The 18,602-nt window shown below is 58.8% G+C and overlaps 1 protein-coding gene across 1 annotated transcript; it reads right to left on the reverse strand.

Annotated features, from left to right (window-relative positions):
* Window positions 1-1,088: 1,088 nt before the first annotated feature.
* Window positions 1,089-17,710, reverse strand: MMP25 (matrix metallopeptidase 25; the record flags this gene model as incomplete). The annotated part of the gene is made up of 11 exons (XM_080703982.1): window positions 1,089-1,339; window positions 1,415-1,672; window positions 1,893-2,045; window positions 2,762-2,844; window positions 2,965-3,052; window positions 3,150-3,326; window positions 10,076-10,365; window positions 10,440-10,575; window positions 12,614-12,746; window positions 12,939-14,059; window positions 17,554-17,710. The coding sequence occupies 11 exons, from the start codon at window positions 17,708-17,710 to the stop codon at window positions 1,089-1,091; spliced, it is 2,847 nt and encodes a 948-aa protein (XP_080560108.1).
* Between the last annotated feature and the right edge of the window lie 892 nt (window positions 17,711-18,602).

Genomic DNA, 18,602 nt, shown 5'->3' on the forward strand with positions numbered 1-18,602 from the left:
GGCACCCCAGGCTCTGTGTTCTTCTCAGCCCAGGACTAGGGCTCCCCAGAGCGCCAAGGAGGTGTCCACCTGTGTCTCCTGGTGTGGAGTGAAGCTGTTCCGGGGAGAAGCTATGGTCAGCCCAGGAGTGCAGGGAGCAGGTGCTGGTGGGAAGTAGGCTGTCTGATGGGTGCAGTGCTGGTTTAGGTGGCTCTGTGATCTGGGATAGGGGTGACTGAAAGGAAATCAATGGGGCCAAAGGTGTGGCGGGCCATCCACATGGCCGCTGATGTCACCCAGGGCCTGGATCCTAAGGGGAGCTCTCCAGGCTTGGCCGGGGCTTCACTGTGTGGGGTTGGACACAGCTAGACGTCCTGGGCACTGGCCAGGGTGAGAAGATTGGGGGAACTCAGGACAGCGGTGGGTGTGTGAAGGTGTGGTGAGATCAGGGTTCAAGGTCCTGGCCTGATTTGTTTTCTTTTTTTTCTTTTTCTTTTTTCTTTTTTTTTTTTTTTGCAGGCCTGGGGATGAAACCCAGGGGCATTCGACCTCCGAGCTACACCCCCTGCCCTATTTTTTATTCTTTATTTTGAAACCGGGTCTCACTGAGTTGCAGAGGGCCTCACTAAGTAGCTGAGGCTGTCTAAGAACCGTGATCCTCCAGTCTTAGGCTCCTGAATGCTGGGATTACAAGCCTGCGCCACCAGACCCAGCTGATCTGTTTTCTAAATGGGGGTTGGAGAGTCCAGGAGCTGCTCTGGGAGAAAACAGCTGTTTTGGGAAAAGTTCTTAGCGCAGTATGTGACTGGGGCCTGGCACACTCCCTGTGACAAGCCAGGGGCAGCAGAGCTGGTCCAGTGTCCAGGGACTCTGACCCCGACGTACTGCTGGCCGCGGGCGCCCCCTGGCGGCGGGCTTCGTCTGCTGGTGTCCACGGGCGCGGGGCAAAGGGCGGAGAAGTGCGGAGGACAGAGTCCTGGCTGCAGTCGGCCGGAGATGACTGTCGAGCAGCTGTTCTCGCCCTGGGAGCAGACGCCGGGCTCCGCAGCTACTCACAGCCCCTCGCCTGGTCCAGCGGTGGGGACAGAGCGTGGTTGGGGACGTCGCCCTCAGCAGGAGGCGACGCCCCCCGCCAGCAGGGGCAGGAGGGCCAGCAGGAGGGACGCGGGCAGCCGTCCCGCGGCCTGGTTAATCTCGCACTGGCAATCGCAGGTCCTGGGCTTGGGGGTCGTCCGGGGGGGCCTGGGGGCGGGGCAGTCCAGCCACTTGGGCCCGATGAGCTGGGGGGAGCCGGGCTCGGCCTGCACGCTGCCTTTGGGAAAGCGCCAGTAGTGGGCGCCCTTGAAGAAGTAGGTGTCACCTGTGGGGAGGGGGCTCTCAGGCTCCGTCCGCGCCCCGCCCGCCCCGCCCGCCGGCCCTCGCGGCCCCGCCCCACCTGCATTGCCCACCGCGACGTCGTCGGGGGCAGGGGGCGCCCCTTCCCACAGGCTCAGCGGGCGCGGGTAGTCGGGGTCCGGCCGCTGCGCCTCCTCGTCGTAGCGCCAGTACTGCTGGCCGCGGACCAGGTAGGTCCTCCCGTTGGCCGGCCACGAGAACACGGCGTCCACCTCGGCGCCCCGCGGCAGCCCCAGCTCCCACAGCGGCCGCGCCGCGCCCTCCAGCTGCCGGTCGCGGAACACCCAGAAGTGCGGGCCTGGGGGTGGGCGCCGTCAGGGCCCGCCCCCCCCACCCCCGCCGCCCCACTCACCATCCCCCATCCCCCCTCCCCCGCCCGGCCCCTCCCCCACCCCCCCGCCCGGCCCCCGCCCGCTCACCATCCCCCCTCCCCCTCCCCCGCCACCCCATCCCCCTCCCCCCGCCCGGTCCCCGCCCGCTCACCATCCCCCTCCCCCCGCCCGGCCCCGCCCGCTCACCGCTGAAGAGCAGGATCCGGCCGTCGCGGCGCCGGGCGTAGGCCGCCTGCACCCCCCGCACGTGCGCCGGCAGCCCCTCCCAGAAGCGGTGCAGCCGGGCGGGCCGCGGAGACACCAGCTGCCCCGAGGGCTGCAGGCGCCAGAACCAGGGCCCTGCGGGAGGGGGGGGCGCGTGGGCCGGACGGCCGGACCCCGGCCCGGGCGGAGGACGGTCCCCGCCTGCAGGGCGCCTGGGGTCCACCTGGAGCAAGGGGCGCCGGATCCGGCGGGACCGGCTTCTCGGCGGTGGCCAGGGCTTCCCCTATTTTAGCACTGAAAGTCATCCTTCCCAGGGAACCTTGAAGCCTGGGGTGGAGGGCACCCCAAATAGGTAGGGAGTCAGGTGTGGGGGCGTCAGGGCCCATTCAAAGCAATTCGCCTTTGTTTAGTGGTAGTGAGGACGGAGCTCAGGGGCATTCTACTTCTGAGCTACACCCCCAGCATTATTATTATTATTATTATTATTATTATTATTATTAATTATTTGCGGGTCTGGTGATGGAACCCCGGGGCATTCGACCTCCGAGCTACACCCCCTGCCCTATTTTTTTATTCTTTATTTTGAAACTGGGTCTCACTGAGTTGCAGAGGGCCTCACTAAGTAGCCGAGGCTGTCCTTGAACTGCGATCCTCTGGTCTCAGCCTCCCGAATGCTGGGATTACAAGCGTGCGCCACCACGCCCGGCATATTATTAATTATGATTAAAATTTTCATTAATTTATTGTGATACTGGGATTGAACCCAAAGGCAGTCTGACCCAGCCCTATTTTATTTTTATTTTGTACTGGGACCACAGGTGTGCTCTACCACAACCAGCAGACAGACTCACCTTTGAAGAAGAAAATTTCTCCGCGGATGTTGGCAATGGCGTCAAAATGGCCCTCGCATCGATCGGGCATGGGTGTGGAGGGGCTGCGGAGGCAAGGCGGGCGGGCAGCGGCTGAGGCTCCTCTGTCCCTGAACCTTGAGGAAGGCCTCTCACCACCCCATCTCTCTGGTCACCCAAGGTCACACAATTGGTGGAGGGCTCACCTGTCCGGGGGCAGGGCCGAGGGCTGCGGAGGAGGGCCCAGGGGTTTCTTCGTGGGCTGGTCATCCTGGGGTGTGTGTGTCGCCTTCCCTGCGGGAGGCAGACAAGTATGGGCCCCCGGCCTGCAGCAGAGCCCCCACCCCCAGCCACAAGCGGCCGACTCAGGGCTGCCCCCTAGCGGCCATACCATACAGCTGCTGCAGGCCTTCCCGGTCATCTGGGGACAGCCGGTACTTGTTAGGGTCGCCCACTGGGCCCTGGTAGAAGGGCCTCATAATGGAGTTGGGCGCAGAGGAGTGGGCCAGGCCCAGGGCATGACCAAACTCGTGAACAGCCACCGCGAACAGGTCTGTCCCCTCTCCATCTGCAGAGTGAGGAAGGAGGGGAGGCCGGAGCTGGGTGCCCTTTGGGAGTGGACCCCAGCTTCTTCTGCCCTGACCCCTCCTCTTGAACCATGTCATCAGACCTGTGTCCTTCACACACTCAGCAATTTTTTTTTTTGTACCAGGGATTGAAACCAGGAGCATTTTACTTTTTTTTTTTTTTTTTTTTGGTGATACTGGGGGTGGAACCCAGAGGCTTTCTACCTCCAGGCTATAGTCCCAGACCTATTTTATATTTTATTTGGAAACAGGGTCTCACTAAGTTGCTGAGAGCCTCACTAAGTAGCTGAGGCTGCCTTTGAACCTGTGCGATCCTCCTGTCTCAGCCTCCCAGTCGTGGGGATTACAAGGGTGTGCCACCATACCCGGCTTAGCATTTTACTTTTGAACTACCCCCCTTGACCTATTTTTTTTTTAACTTGGAAACAGGGTCTCACTGAATTGCTGAGGCTGGCCTTGAACCCGTGATTCTTGTGTCTCAGCCTCCAAAGTGCTAGAATTATAGGTGTGCACCACCACCCCTAACAATCAGCAAATTGTGTGTGTGGCCGGGCGTGGTGGCGCACGCTTGTAATCCCAGCATTTGGGAGGCTGAGACCTGGAGGATCGCGGTTCGCGGACAGCCTCAGCTACTTAGTGAGGCCCTCTGCAACTCAGTGAGACCCGGTTTCAAAATAAAAAGAATAAAAAATAGGGCAGGGGGTGTAGCCCGGAGGTCAAATGCCCCTGGGTTCCATCCCCAGACCCGCAAAAAAAAAAAAAAAAAAAAAAAAAAAATTGTGTGTGTGCATGTGTGTGTGTGTTGCTGGAGCCTGAAACTAGTAGACATTCTACCTTGGAGCTATCTCCTCAGTCCCCCCCTTTTTTTTTTCCTGAAGAACTAGGGATGGAACCCAGGAACATTCTATCTCTGAGCTACACCCCCAGCCCTATTTCTTATTATTTATTTTGAATCAGGGTCTCACTGAGTTGCGAAGGGCTGCTAAGTTGCTGAGGCTGGCTGCAAGCTGCAATCCTCCTGTCTCAGCCTCCCAAATGCTGGGATTGCAAGCAGGCGCCACCATACCCGCCCCCCTCAACCCATTTTATTTATATTTGGAAACAGGGTCTCCCTAAATTGCCGAGCCTGGCTGTGAACCTGTGATACTTGTGTCTCCCAAGTCCTGGGATTACAGGAGTGGGCCGTCATGCCTGCGGCAAATATTGTCGGGTTGCTCTATTTCTCTTGGGCAGTGCTGACCCTAAGGCACAGGGCTGAAGAGGCCCGCAGGATGGAGAGAGGAACGGGGGCCTTTTGCTGGCGGAGCCCCCTCCCTTGGAAAGGGAAGCCTGCGGAAAGAAACTTGGGAGGGGCAAGGACTCCAGCCCTGAGAGCAGCCGGCCCTCAGTCCCCTGGGCTCCAGCCCGGGTCAGGGGCTCCACCCTGCCCCCGCCCCCGCCCAGGTCCCTCCTGGCTTCCCGGTCCTCGCCCGCACCCCCTGGGCGCATCCCCACCGCGGAACACCGCCGCGCTCGCTGCCACGGGCACTCTCAGACCACAGCCCGACCACAGGCGCCGGCCTCGCTTCCAGCCCCCTCCCACGGCGCAGCCCCCTCCCCAGGGGTCCAGCCCTGGCACCGGACGGCGCCTCTTCTCGCCGGCTCGGGCTGAGCCTGGCTCCTCATCGATCCGCCAGTGCACGCCCCACCCAAGAGCCGGAGCCGGGCCAGGGCAGGCAGCCTCCCTGCGAGCCGGGTTCCGCAGATGTGGGTCCCCCAGCCGGGTTGGCCACACTGAGAACAGAATTACTGGAAGTCACCTGTGGGTCTGAAAAGCAAGTTTCCCTGCGCACCGCCCCCACCCCAGGGCTGCAGCTGGGTCTCAGACTGAAACAACTGGGCGGGTCCAAGGACTAGCAGACAGACGCTGGGCTTCGTCTACCTCTCAAACCTCTACCTCCTAGCCTCCTTTACAGAGGGGGAAACCGAGGCACGGAGCGTTCACGGTGGCAGGCAGGGCTGGGGCTGAGGCCCAGGGCCCGGCTCTGCGTCCTGCCCTTGGGCAGGCAGGCTGCGCGTGTGGTACGGGTTTTCATTTCAACGGCAGGGCTTACTGCTCGGAAGCCTTTTTCTGAGAAGTCGGGGGAAGTTCGGTGTCTCCACCACGTCACTGTGAGTTCTCTCGCGCCCCTTCCCTGTCTCACCTCTCCTGACCACACGGGGCTTCCAAGCGGGACCCTTCCTGCAGCCTTCTCACGCCATACAGCTCCGCGAACTGCAGGACGGCGCGCTCCGCCCCGGGGCCTGGCCCCACCCCCAGCCCTGCCCTCCCTCCCAGCCGGCAGCTCCCTCGCTGACTCCCCCAGGCTCCCCTCCAGACCCACAGGCCCCCAAAGCTGCGGCCCAGCTCAATCTCTGCTTGAGATGCTGGCAGATCGGCTTCCTCTTCCATCAAGACCGGCAGCCGGGGTAATGGTGCTCCGGGCAGCATCCCTTCCCCCACGCCCACCTCAGCTTCCTGCTGGGCTCTGTGCGAGGCCCCTGCCTCACTGGGCAAGTCCAGGACCAGGACAAAGTCCACCCCTCAATCAACCATGTCCCTCCTCTTCATCCATACCCCCCTCTCTTGTTTGGGGATTGAACCCAGGAGCAAGGGGCATTCTACCTCTGGGCTTCACCCCCAGCCCTATTTTATTTTTTACTTTGTTTTTTGTTTGTTTGTTTTTGTTTTTGTTTTGGTGGTACTGGGGTTCCTGGAAGCCCTTCTACCTCCGGCTACACTCCCACGGGTGTACACTCCCAGACCTATTTTTGTACTTTTTTATGTGGATACAGGGTCTCTTAAACCAGCTGCTGGCTTCGAACCTGTACGGTCCTCCTGTCTCTGCCTCCCAAGCGGGGATTACAAGCCTGAGCCACCACACCCGGCTTATTTTTTACTTTGAAACAGGCTTTCACATGAGTCAGATGTGGTGGCCAGTTTGTAATCCCAGTACTTGGGAGGCTGAGACAGGAGAATGCCAGGTTTGCAACCTCAACTTATTGAGACCTTGTTTCAAAATAAAAGAATATACTATTCCTGCATTTGGGAGGCTGAGATAGGAGTATAGCAGTTTGCTGACAGCCTCAGCTACTTAGGGAGGGAGGCCCTTTGCAACTCAGTGAGACCCTGTTTCAAAATAATGAAGAAAAATGGGGCTGGGGGTTGTCACTCAGAGATAGAATGCCCCTGGGTTCCATCCCTAGTATATTAGAGCTAAGGATGTAGCTCAGAGGTAGAATGCCTCTGGGTTCCACCCGCAGTAACACACACACACACACACACACACACACACACACACACACACAAGAAGAAGAAGAAGAAGAAGAAGAAGAAGAAGAAGGAGGAGGAGGAGGAGGAGGAGGAGGAGGAGGAGGAGGAGGAGGAGGAGGAGGAAAAAGAAATAAGGTCTCACTACGTTACTAAATCTGGCCTTGAACCTGTGATCCTCCTGTCTCAGCCTCCCAAGTATTGGAGTTACAGGGGTGCGCCACTGTGCCTGGCTTCCTGTCTTTCTTCCTATTGGCTCATCGGCCCCTGGTGCTCATGGCCCTCCATCCTAAGACCCCCCACGCCGCGGACCGGCTCCCTAGCCCTCAGATGCACTGCGGTCTGCGGGCTCCCGGCCAGCTCCCTCAGGCAGTGGTCTTCCTCAGCTCCTCTCATTCCCCAGCCCACTGCAGCCTGAGATTCCTCCCCTGCCCGTGGAGCCTGTGGGCACCGGAAAGGTCACTCGGTCCCTGATGACCAAATCCAGCCATGTCACTTACTGGACGTGGGTGCTGCCCTCACCACCACTGACCACTTCCCCTTCGCTCCGGTTCTTTACCTCTGGCCTTTCTCCATCCTAATTCCTCTTCCCCGGCCTCCCACCTCTCAGCTGTGGGACTTTCCACATCTCTGTACCTAGCTGCACGTTCCACCCTGTCTTTCTGGTGACCTTACCAACCCCGGTAGACACTGACTCTAAAACCCGCCCTGGCCCAGCTCGGCTAAGAGTTGGCAGTGCGGAGCTCGGGCGCCAGCCAAGGGCTCTAGTGAATCACGCAGCTCATCGGCCACGCACGCACACTGCCCGCAGGTGCTGTCCTCACCCCACTCACAGTGGAGGAAGCCGCAAGGAGGTTGAGCAACCGTAAGCATGGGAACCCTGACTCAGCTGCAAAGCCCACCCCTTGGATGGGGGTGTGGCTTAGTGGTAAAGCGCTTGGCTTGCGTAACTGAGGTCCTGGTTTCCATGCCAGCACAAGAAACAAATAAACAACTAAAAAACAAAACAAACACCTAGCATAGTGGCACATGCCTGTAATCCCAGCACATGGGAGGCTGAGGCAGGAGGATTGAAGGTTTGTGGCCAGTCTCAGCAATTTAGGCCCTCTGTAATTTAGTGAGACCATTTCAAAATAAAAGAACAAAATAAGGCTGGGGTATAGCTCAGAGGTAGAATGTCCCTGGGTTCAATCCTCAGTGCCACAGAAAAATTTTTAAAAATACATAGGCATGGTGGCACATGCCTATAATCCTAGTACTTGGGAGGTGGAGACAGGAGGATTGAAGGTTCACAGCCAGCCTCAGCCAATTAACAAGGCCTTCCACAACTTAGTGAGACCCTGTTTCAAAACAAAAGATAAAGTAGGGCTGGCAGTGTAGCGCAGATGTAAAATGTCCCTGGGTTCAATCCCCAGCATCAATCAATCAATAAATAAGATCTAAAAATAAAGTCAGGCGTGGTGGCGCACGCTTGTAATAGCTTGTAATCCTAGTACTTGGGAGGCTGAGACAGGAGGATCGCGCAGGTTCGAAGCCAGCCTCAGCTCCTTAGTGAGGCTCTCAGCAACTTAGTGAGACCCTGTTTCCAAATAAAATATAAAATAGGTCTGGGAGTGTAGCCGGGAGGTAGAAAGCCCCTGGGTTCCACCCCTAGTACCATAAATAAATAAATAAATAAATAAATAAATAAATAGGACTGGGGGGATCACTTGGAGGTAGAATGGAACCCAGGGGCATTCTACTTCCAAGCTATACTCACAGCCCTATTTTTTGTTCTTTATTTTGAAACAGGGTCTCACTGAGTTGCAGAGGGCCTCACTAAGTAGCTGAGGCTGTTGGTGAACCGCAGTCCTCCTGTCTCAGCCTCCCAGATGCTGGGATTACAAGTGTGTGCCACCACACTTGGCTTACACGCACCTTTTAAAGCCCATTTACTTAAAGCTGCAGGCCAGCGTGGCTGGAATGGCTGTAGTCTATGACTATCAATCCCTGCCAGCGGCCACCTGTGCACTCAGCCTCCCCAGCAGCCCACAGCCAATGACCGGCGCATGGGGGCGGAAGGGCTGCTCCCAGCGCTGGGGCTGGGGACCCAGCTTGAAAGTAGAACACCTCTGGGTTCAATCCCCAGTACCACCAAAAAAAAAAAAGTTTCCATTTGGGGCTCCTCTTCTGGGGAAGCTGACCGAGGACACAGGAGCCCGGTTCTGCAGTGAGACTCCCTGCCTGGGCCACTGCATGGACGGCCCCCGCACGGCTGACGTCATCCAAACCCACCTCCAGCCAGCCCGCTGCTCCTCTTCCCAGGCCGCTAAGAGCAGCCGTCCTCCGCCCCCCCAGTCCTAGTCTTGGTGTCCTGACCGGCCTCCCTTGGCTGCACCATCTCCACCGGCACCCTGCTGCAGCGACCCACCTCCCTGTCTGTCTCCCTCCTCCAACCTGCCATTTCTAGACATTTCTAGACTGAGAACCTTTGATGGCTCCCCAGTTCCTCAGAACCCTGCTGTCCAGAGTCTTCTACTGGCTTGGAGAGACCCTTTATGAGCGGGAGCTGCCCTGTTCCACAACAGGCACCCAGCGCTGCGCGCACCTTCTAGCCTGGGATGCCCCACCCCTCAGGGGCCCTGCTAGCCCACTGCTTGGCACCTGTGCTGGGGGGCCTCGCCTGTCCAGCCCATGCTCTGTGGTGTCCACGCGTATGTGTGTGAGCGCGTAGTGGGTAAACGATCACCGCTGCCTGAAGTCCTCCCCCCCCAGCACTGCGGCCTGGAGCACTTCCTCCCTGAGCACTGTGGGCTGGAGCACTTCCTCTGCTGTGATTCCAGGCACCCGTATCACCCTGTGGAGCAACTGCCTGCTACTCTTCCGCCTCAGCTGCTGGAAGTCAGCCGGGCTGGGGCCCAGGCCCAGGCTGCGCCCCTGTGGTGGCGAGCTTCCCTGCCAATGTGGCCATGCCACGGTGCCCAGCAGCAGTCAAACCCCTGTCCAGATGTTGCTGTGAAGGTACTTTGGAGAGAGGGCTGACATTTATTAACAAGAAAGCAAGTCACTGTCATGTGGGTGGACCCCCCATCAGTCCAAGCCCCAAAGGCAAAAACTGAGGGTTCCACAAGGGACCCCCACCACTGTTAACAAATATCCTGCCTGAGCTCCCGCCTGCCCTGAGAATTTGACTTTGCCTGACCCAGTAATCCCTGAGAACCAGTTCCTTACAATAAATCTGTTTACACACACACACACACACACACACACACACACACACACACACACCATGGGTTCTCTGAAGCCCCCCCCAACTAATAAAGTCTCCACCCATCAATTCCTTTAAACCTTTTTTGCCTTGGACCTGCAATCCTCCTGTCTCCTCCTCCCCACAATGGGATTACAGGTGTGCACCACCGGGGCCTGGCTAAACCCGTTCTTCAGGACCATGGCAGATGTTACCTCTTGACCCATAAGTCCAGGTCTCCTCGTCATCGAAGTGGGTGTCCCCGGAGATGGGGTGCTCGCCAGGGAAGAAGGCGTGGGCCAGGGTGCCGCCCGGCCCGTCGAAGGGGTAACTGTCCTGGTGGTAGGACTGGGCGAAGCCGATGAGGATGTCGGCCTCCTGGTGCTGGGAGCCCACTTCCTGGAAGGTGAGGTTGGACTCCAGGCCCCACACCGTCAGGGCGTAGCTCATGAGGGTGCGCACGACCTCCCGCCCCAGCAGGGAGTTGCGGGGGAAGGACTGGACCCTGGGGAGAGAGGAAGGCGGATGGCTGTGCGGGCAGAGGCCGGGGGAGGGCAGGGCAGGCTGGGCAGGACCTACCTCCACGTCAGGGCCCGCTTCTTCCACACGCTGCCGCCCAGCGCATAGCGCCGCCGCCGCCGCACCAGCCCCGCAGCCCCCAGCACGTCGGGCAGCGAGCAGCGGGGTTTGCGCATGGTGGCCATGGTCACAGGGTCTGCGGGAGACAGTGAGGGACTGGTGAGCGGCGGGGCAGCCTGGCTAGTCCTGGCACCAGCAAGCTTTCTGCATGGGGAAACTGAGGCTCGGGGAGTCTCCCTGGGAAGCCACCGCGTGTCACCGTCGGCTTCCGAGTCCCCAGGCTAGCAGGCGTCCCCAGGGCCGTGGCCAGCCACCCCTCCAGGCGAGGTCTACCTGGAAGCCCCTTTTCCAGCTCAGCCCTGTTCCTAGTGGCCACTACATCATCAGATCTTCCTTTCCTTCTTTCGTACTAAGGATGGAACCCAGGGGCCTTTACTTCTGAGCTACACCCCTAGCCTTTTTTTTTTTTTTTTTTTTTTTTTTTTGCGGGTCTGGGGATGGAACCCCAGGGGCATTTGACCTCCGAGCTACACCCCCTACCCTATTTTTTATTCTTTATTTTGAAACCGGGTCTCACTGAGTTGCAGAGGGCCTCACTAAGTAGCTGAGGCTGTCCGCGAACCGCGATCCTCCAGGTTTCAGCCTCCCGAATGCTGGGATTACAGGCATGCGCCGCCACGCCCGGCTAGCCTTTTTTTTTAAATTGTTTCAAAACAGGGTTTCTCAGTTGGGTGTGGTGACACACACCTGCTATCCCAGACTGAGGAGGCTCAGAAAGGAGGATTACAGGGTCAAACCAGCCTCAGCAACATAGCGAAGCTCTCAGCAGCCTAGTGAAACCCTTTTTCCAAATAAAAAAATAAAATCAGGCTGGGGGTATAGCTTTGAGGTAGAATGCCTCTGGGTTCATTCCCCAGTACCCAAAACAAAACAAAACAGGGTCTCACTGAATTGATCAGGGTCCTGCTAAATTGCTGAGGCTGGCCTCCAATCTGTGTGATCCTCCTGTCTCAGCCTCTCAAGTATGGGATTACAGGCGTGCACCACCACACCCAGCTTTTTATTTTTTTGGGTTTGGCAGGGCTGAGGATCAGACCCCTCATTTGCACATTAAGGTCAAACCACACCTCGCTGGTTGCAGTGAGAAACAGTAACTGAGAACAGAGATGCCAGAGACTGTTCTAGACTGCTCCATGAGTGGACAAGGCAGGAAGGAACCTCCCCTCGCAGCTGGGCGAGATCCTCCAGGGACCCCTGCTTTCCATTTGCCCACGCAGGGGAGTCCTTGGCCCCCACCTTCACCACACACCCTCCTGCTGCAGCGTCCCTTGCTGCACACACCCCTCCTTTCCTGAGCTCCCTCGCCACGGGCAACCAGAGGAAGCCTCAAACAGCAAATCAGATCAAGTGAACCCTCCTCACGCTCCCCTGGTCTCTTATCACCCTTGAAGTCAAACCCCAAACTTTCAGTCCTGCCCTGATCTCCGGCATCAAAAGCAAACTCCTTTCAAGGCCCTTCGGCCTCATTCCAGGCACACAAACTTGTGGCTGCCACAGGGCACCTGCTGGGGCGACTTCTCCTTTAGCCTCCTAGGGCTGGTTCCTCCTCTTGATGGCCTCAACTCCTCTGAGCAGCCTGGCCGGCATGGTGGTGTGGCTGCTGGGGAGGCTGAGGCAAGAGGACTGAGAAAGTTAAGCTCCAGGTGGAAAATTTAGCAAGATCTTGCCTCAAAATAAGGAGTCGGGCGTGGTGGTGCACACTTGTAATCCCAGTACTTGGGAGGCTGAGACAGGAGGATATGGGTTCATGGCCAGCTTCAGCTACTTAGTGAGGCCCTCCGTAACTTAGTTAGAGCCTGCTTCAAAGTAAAATAATAATTAATAATAATGATATAATAATAATAAAACAGCTTGGAGGTAGAATGTCCCTGGGTTCCATCCCCAGTACAGAGAGAGAGAGAGAGAGAGAGAGAGAGAGAGAGAGAGAGAGAGAGAGAGAGAGAGAGAGAGAGAGAGACTGGGGTGTAGCTAGGTGGTAGAATACCTCTGGATCCCATCCCCAGTACCGGAATAATAGTAATAATAATGGAGCGCTGGCTCGTGGAGCGCCGCCGGGGCTGCGGCTGGGCCCGGCTCGCGTCCCGGGAGGGGCGGGCAGGAGAGGGGGCGCGTACCCATGACGCCCGTCTCAGGCAGCCCCGCGAATCTCTGCATGACCTTGAGGGCGTCCCGCAGCTTCTCGGGGCTCTGCAGCTGCGCCTGGGCGGGGTGAGGCGGCGGCAGGTAGCCGTAGCGGGTCAGCCAGTCCTGGGGGGGGGGGTCCAGCTCAGTCTGGGGGGCCGAGGGGCACGGCGCCCGTCCCCGCCCCGCGCCCCCGCCCCGCAGGCGGCCGCCCCTCCCGAGCCCAGTCCCGTCGTCCCGGCCGAGTCGCCCCCGGCCCACCCCACCCGCCCACATCCCCGGCGGCCCCTCGCGCCCCGCCCGGGGCCTTGGGCTCACCACGCCCAGGCTCACGTCCTGCGCCGCGGGCCGGGGGGCGCGCGCGGGCGCCGGGGACAGGGGCAGGAGCAGCGCGCGCAGCGCCAGCAGGAGTGCGGGCGGCCGCATGGCGGCGGGCGGCGGGGTCCGCGCTGCGATGTCCACTTCCCCCCGGGTCCGCGCCTGCGGGGTCCACTTCCCCCCGGGTCCGCGCCTGCGGGGTCCACTTCCCTCCGAGGTCCGCGCTGCGGGGTCCACTTCCCCCCGGGTCCGCGCCTGCGATGTCCACTTCCCCCCGGGGTCCGCGCCTGCGGGGTCCACTTCCCCCCGGGTCCGCGCCTGCGGGGTCCACTTCCCCCCGGGTCCGCGCCTGCGGGGTCCACTTCCCTCCGAGGTCCGCGCTGCGGGGTCCACTTCCCCCCGGGTCCGCGCCTGCGGGGTCCACTTCCCTCCGAGGTCCGCGCTGCGGGGTCCACTTCCCCCCGGGTCCGCGCCTGCGATGTCCACTTCCCCCCGGGGTCCGCGCCTGCGGGGTCCACTTCCCCCCGGGTCCGCGCCTGCGGGGTCCACTTCCCCCCGGGTCCGCGCCTGCGGGGTCCACTTCCCTCCGAGGTCCGCGCTGCGGGGTCCACTTCCCCCCGGGTCCGCGCCTGCGGGGTCCACTTCCCTCCGAGGTCCGCGCTGCGGGGTCCACTTCCCCCCGGGTCCGCGCCTGCGATGTCCACTTCCCTCCGAGGTCCGCGCCTGCGATGTCCACTTCCCCCCGGGGTCCGCGCCTGCGGGGTCCACTTCCCCCCGGGTCCGCGCTGCGATGTCCACTTCCCCCCGGGGTCCGCGCCTGCGGGGTCCACTTCCCTCCGAGGTCCGCGCTGCGGGGTCCACTTTCCCCGGCCGCGGGCGGGCCGGCGCGCTCTTCCGACGGCGGCGGCGGGCAGGGGCGGGCGGGACCCTCCGGCCGGCGCAGGTCTCCCGGGGCTGGGAAGGACGCCCCTCGCCCCGGCCGGCCGCGCCCCGGTGGGATGGCCGGGCCGCGCCCCCTGCCCGCGCCCTGCCCCGGGCCAGCAGCGGCGGGCAGCACGGAGGCGGCGGCCGGCGGGGGCGTCCACCCACCCGAGCGCGGGGCAGGGCGGGCGGGGGGCAGGCTGGCAGGGAGGGCCAGGGGGGCAGGGGCCGGGCGGGCAGGGGGGGCAAGGGGGCTCGGGCGGGCGGGGGGGGGGCGGGTGGGCGGGGCGGGGCGCCGGGCGGGGGGTGGAGCCGGGCGGGCGGGGGAGGGGGGCCGGGTGGGCGGGGGGGGAGCTGGGCGGGGCGGGGCGCCGGGCGGGGGGTGGAGCCGGGCGGGCGGGGGAGGGGGGCCGGGTGGGCGGGGGGGGGAGCTGGGCGGGGCGGGGCGCCGGGCGGGGGGTGGAGCCGGGCGGGCGGGGGAGGGGGGCCGGGTGGGCGGGGGGGAGCTGGGCGGGGCGGGGCGCCGGGCGGGGGGTGGAGCCGGGCGGGCGGGGGTGCGGAGCGTCGGGCGCGGGGACTTCCGGCCGCGGCGGGTCCCCAGAGTGATTTGACAGCTTGGCCCGGGAGCGGCCAGGAGGGGGAGTCGCAGGGGATCCTTCTGCATCTTAGACAAAATAAATAGCGAGCAGGTGAGCGAGCCGCAGACGCCAAGGAAAACATCGGCATCCTGTACCCCGCTGCTGCGGGGGCGCTCTCGCGCGCTCTCTCTCTCCTCTCTCTCTCTCCTCTCTCTCCTCTCTCTCCTCTCTCTCTCTCTCTCTCTCTCTCTCTCTCTCTCTCTCTCTCTCTCTCTCTCTCCTCTCTCTCCTCTCTCTCTCTCCTCTCTCTCTCTCTCTCTCTCTCTCTCCTCTCTCTCACACACACACACACACACACACACACACACACACACACACACACGCTTTTTTTTTTACAGTTCTGGAAATTCGAAGGCCCACATCAAGTGGCCAGCAGGTTGTTTTCTTCTGAAACCTTTCTCCTGGGCTTGCAGAGATACACCTGTTCCTGCCCCTCTGCAGGCACACCCCTCCTGAGTCTTCCTCTCTTTTTTCTTTCCCCCGGTTTTGGGGATGGAACCCAGAGGCATTTACCTCTGAGCTCTACACCCAGCCTGATATGTGTGTGTGTGTGTGTGTGTGTGTGTGTGTGTGTGTGTGTGTGTGTTACTAGGGATGGAACCCAGAGGCTTTCTACCACCAGACTACACTCCCAGATATTTTATATTTTATTTGGAAACAAAAACTCACTAAGTTGCTGAAAGCCTCACTAAGTAGCTGAGGCTGGCTTTGAACCTGCGATCCTCCTGTCTCAGCCTCCCAAGTACTGGGATTACAAGTGTGCGCCACCACGCCTGGCTGAGTCTTCCTCTTCTTATAAGGACAATTATAAAAGCCTCGTTTTATTTATTTATTTAGGGTGTGTGTGTGTGTGTGTGGCGCACATGGGAAAAATAAAAATAAAAAGGACTGAATTCAGGCATGGTGGTTTACTCTTACAATCCCAGTATGTGGGAGGCTAAGACAGAAGGATCACAGGTTCAAGGACAGCCTCAGCATATCATGAGACTATTATCAGCCTAGTGAGACCCTGCTTCAAAATCAAAATTAAGGCCAGGCATTGTTGTGTGCACTTGTAACCCCAGCATTTGAGAAGCTGAGACAGGTGAATCGAGGTTCGCTGAATCGAGGTTCGCGGCCAGCCTCAGCTACTGAGTGAGGTCCTTTGCAACTCACTGAGACCCTGTTTCAAATTAAGAATAAAAAAATAGGGCTGGGCGTGTAGGTGGAAGGTAGAATGCCCCTGGGTCCCACCCCTAGTGCTGCAAAGCAAACAAACAAACAAATAAAAATTAAGCCATGAGTGGTGGTTCATGCCTGTAATTCCAGTCCTTGGGAGGCTGAAACAGGAGAATGGCAGGTTCTCGACAGCCTCAGATACTAGTGAGGCCCCTGCAGCTTAGTGCAACTCTTTCAAAATAAAAAATAGGGCTGCAGGATTAGATCAAAGGCAAAATATCCCTGGGTTCAATCCCCAGTACCACAAAGGAAGGAAGAAAGAAAGAAAAAAAAAGCCGGGCGTGGTGGCGCACGCTTGTAATCCCCGCGCTTGGGAGGCAGAGACAGGAGGATCGCGCAGGTTTGAAGCCAGCCGCGCGTGCTGGCTTAGGAGACCCTGTTTCCAAATAAAAATGTAAAAATAGGTCTGGGAGTGTAGTCCGGAGATAGAAGGGCTTCCAGGAACCCCAGTACCACCAAAAAAAAAAAAAAAAAAAAAAAAAAAAAAAAAGAAAGAAAGAAAGAAAAAAAAAGAAAGAAAAAACAAAGAAAGCAGGCTCCACATTGGCCATCAGATTGGCAAAAGTTCAAAAGTCTGCGGTCGGGCGTGGTGGCGTACACTTGTATCCCAGCATTCGGGAGGCTGAGACAGGAGGATCACAGGTTTGCTGACAGCCTCAGCTACTTAGTGAGGCCCTCTGTAACTTAGTGAAACCCTGTTTCAAAATAAAGAATAAAAAATAGGGCAGGGGGTGTAGCTTGGAGGTGAAATGCCCCTGGGTTCCCTCCCCAGACCAGCAAAAAAAAAAAAAAAGTCTGTGGTGCCAGGTATGGGCTAGGCGGGCCCAATGGAAATCTCGCTCTACTGCGGGGGGCGTGTTTTGTGACCGCCTGTGATAGGATTGATCCTCCCCACAAAATCTGGTTCGGATTGGAGGTTGATAACGTGCTGGCACCAAGAGATCAGAGAGTTTGATTGCTCAGGAGAGGGGTTTCTCAGGGGCAGGGCAGGCTCCCCCACAGGTCCTAACATGGCCCAGGAGAGACCTTTAATGGGAATAGGGGATGAGGCTGGGGCTGGGTCCCTCTGAATTGGCCTGGGCTTTCCAAATTTCACTTTCTTTCCACTGTGAGGAAGAGACCATCATGGCCTTCTCACTTCCCAGAAGTAGGCAAAGGGAGAGGAAGAAGCAGGGGCTTTGAAGCTGTCACTAGTCAGACATCAAAAATGGAGTCAGGCCGGGCGAGGTGGCGCATGCTTGTAATCCCAGCATTCGGGAGACTGAGACAGGAGGATCGCGGTTCGCGGACAGCCTCAGCTACTTAGTGAGGCCCTCCGAAATTTAGTGAGACCCGGTTTCAAAATAAAGAATAAAAAATGGGGCAGGGGATATAGCTCGGAGGTCAAATGCCCCTGGGTTCCATCCTCAGACCCGCAAAATAGATAAATAAATAATCAAATAAATAAATAGATTAAAAAGGGTGCTAGGGTGTAGCTCGGAGGTCAAATGCCCCTGAGTTCCATCCTCAGACCCGCAAAATAAATAAATAAATAAATAAATAAATAATCAAATAAATAAAAAAGGGTGTTAGGGTGTAGCTCGGAGGTCAAATGCTCTTGGTTTAATACCCCTGTACTGCAAAAATAAGCATATAAGTAAATAAGCAAATACCTGGACAACATACTCAGTGTGAACTACCTTCTGTGAAGGTCTCAAATGCTCCAGATAATGCTCCTCTTGTTCATCCACTGCACGTGTCCTGACTTCCTGGAAGCCAGGGTCTGGCGCCAAGCCAACTCCTGCTGGGTCACCGGTTCAGAAGCTCAGCGCGGGCTTGGGTGTCCGTGCAGTGCAGACCTGAGCCCGGAGGAAACACCTCCCCCCCGCCCCAGCCCTGCTTGGATCTGGCTAGGGGCTCCCCAGATGAGGGAGGGCCTGCGCCAGGCAGGAGTCTCTGGGAAGCTGGCTTGCAGGGGCCCCCTGGGGCTGAACAGCAGGTGCGGCTGGTGATCATCCTGGCTTCCTATCCCAGCCTCTTCCGGGCTTCCGGCTCCTGTGTGGCTCCGGTCCATCTTCCTCCTGGTCAGCAGGGAGGCTGGCAGAGGGGAAGCAGGACAGGTTTGGGAAGCTCTGATAGCAGCGTGGCTATGACCAAGGTTGACTGGGAGGCCAGGACTCCAGAGGAGGCTGGCGATAGATGTCCAAAGGGTGCCTGGGGCGAGGGCCAGGAAGCTGGGGTGCAGGGTCTGCAGGCACCACAGGCAAAGCTCGCGGCTGGTTCCTCCTCTGTGGCTCCAGGACCTCACAGGGTGGCCCCGGAGCAGAAAACAATGGAACATCCAGGTGACTCCATGCCCTGCAGAGGGTCACCAGCCAGGACAAAGGGCCCTGCTTCACCTGCGTCTAATGCCTTACTCCTATAAGCTAGAAAAGGTTAGTTATCTTTATTTATTTATTTATTTATTTATTTATTTATTTATTTGTACTGGGGATGGAACCCAGGGACATTCTACCTCCAAGCTATACCCCCAGCCCTGTTTTTTACTCTTTATTTTTTTTGTGTGTGTAGTACTGGGGGTGGAACCCAGGGGCTTTTCTACCTTCTGGCTATACTCCCAGACCTATTTCATACTTTATTTGGAAACAGGTTGCTGAGAGCCTCACTAAATAGCTGAGGCTGGCTTCGAACCTGTGCGATCCTCCTGTCTGAGCCTCGCAAGTGCTGGGATTACAGGTGTATGCCACCACGCCCGGCTTCCTTTTACTCTTTCTTTTGAAACAGGGTCTTACTGAGTAAGCCTTACTAAGTAGCTGAGGCTGTCTTTGAACCGGGATCCTCTTGTCTCAGTCTCAAAAATGCTGGGATTACAAGGGTGTGCCACCACGCCCGGCTTTAACCACCCCCA

The sequence above is a fragment of the Muscardinus avellanarius genome (genome assembly GCF_963383645.1).
Source record: "Muscardinus avellanarius genome assembly, chromosome: 10".
Taxonomy (NCBI): Eukaryota; Metazoa; Chordata; class Mammalia; order Rodentia; family Gliridae; genus Muscardinus; species Muscardinus avellanarius.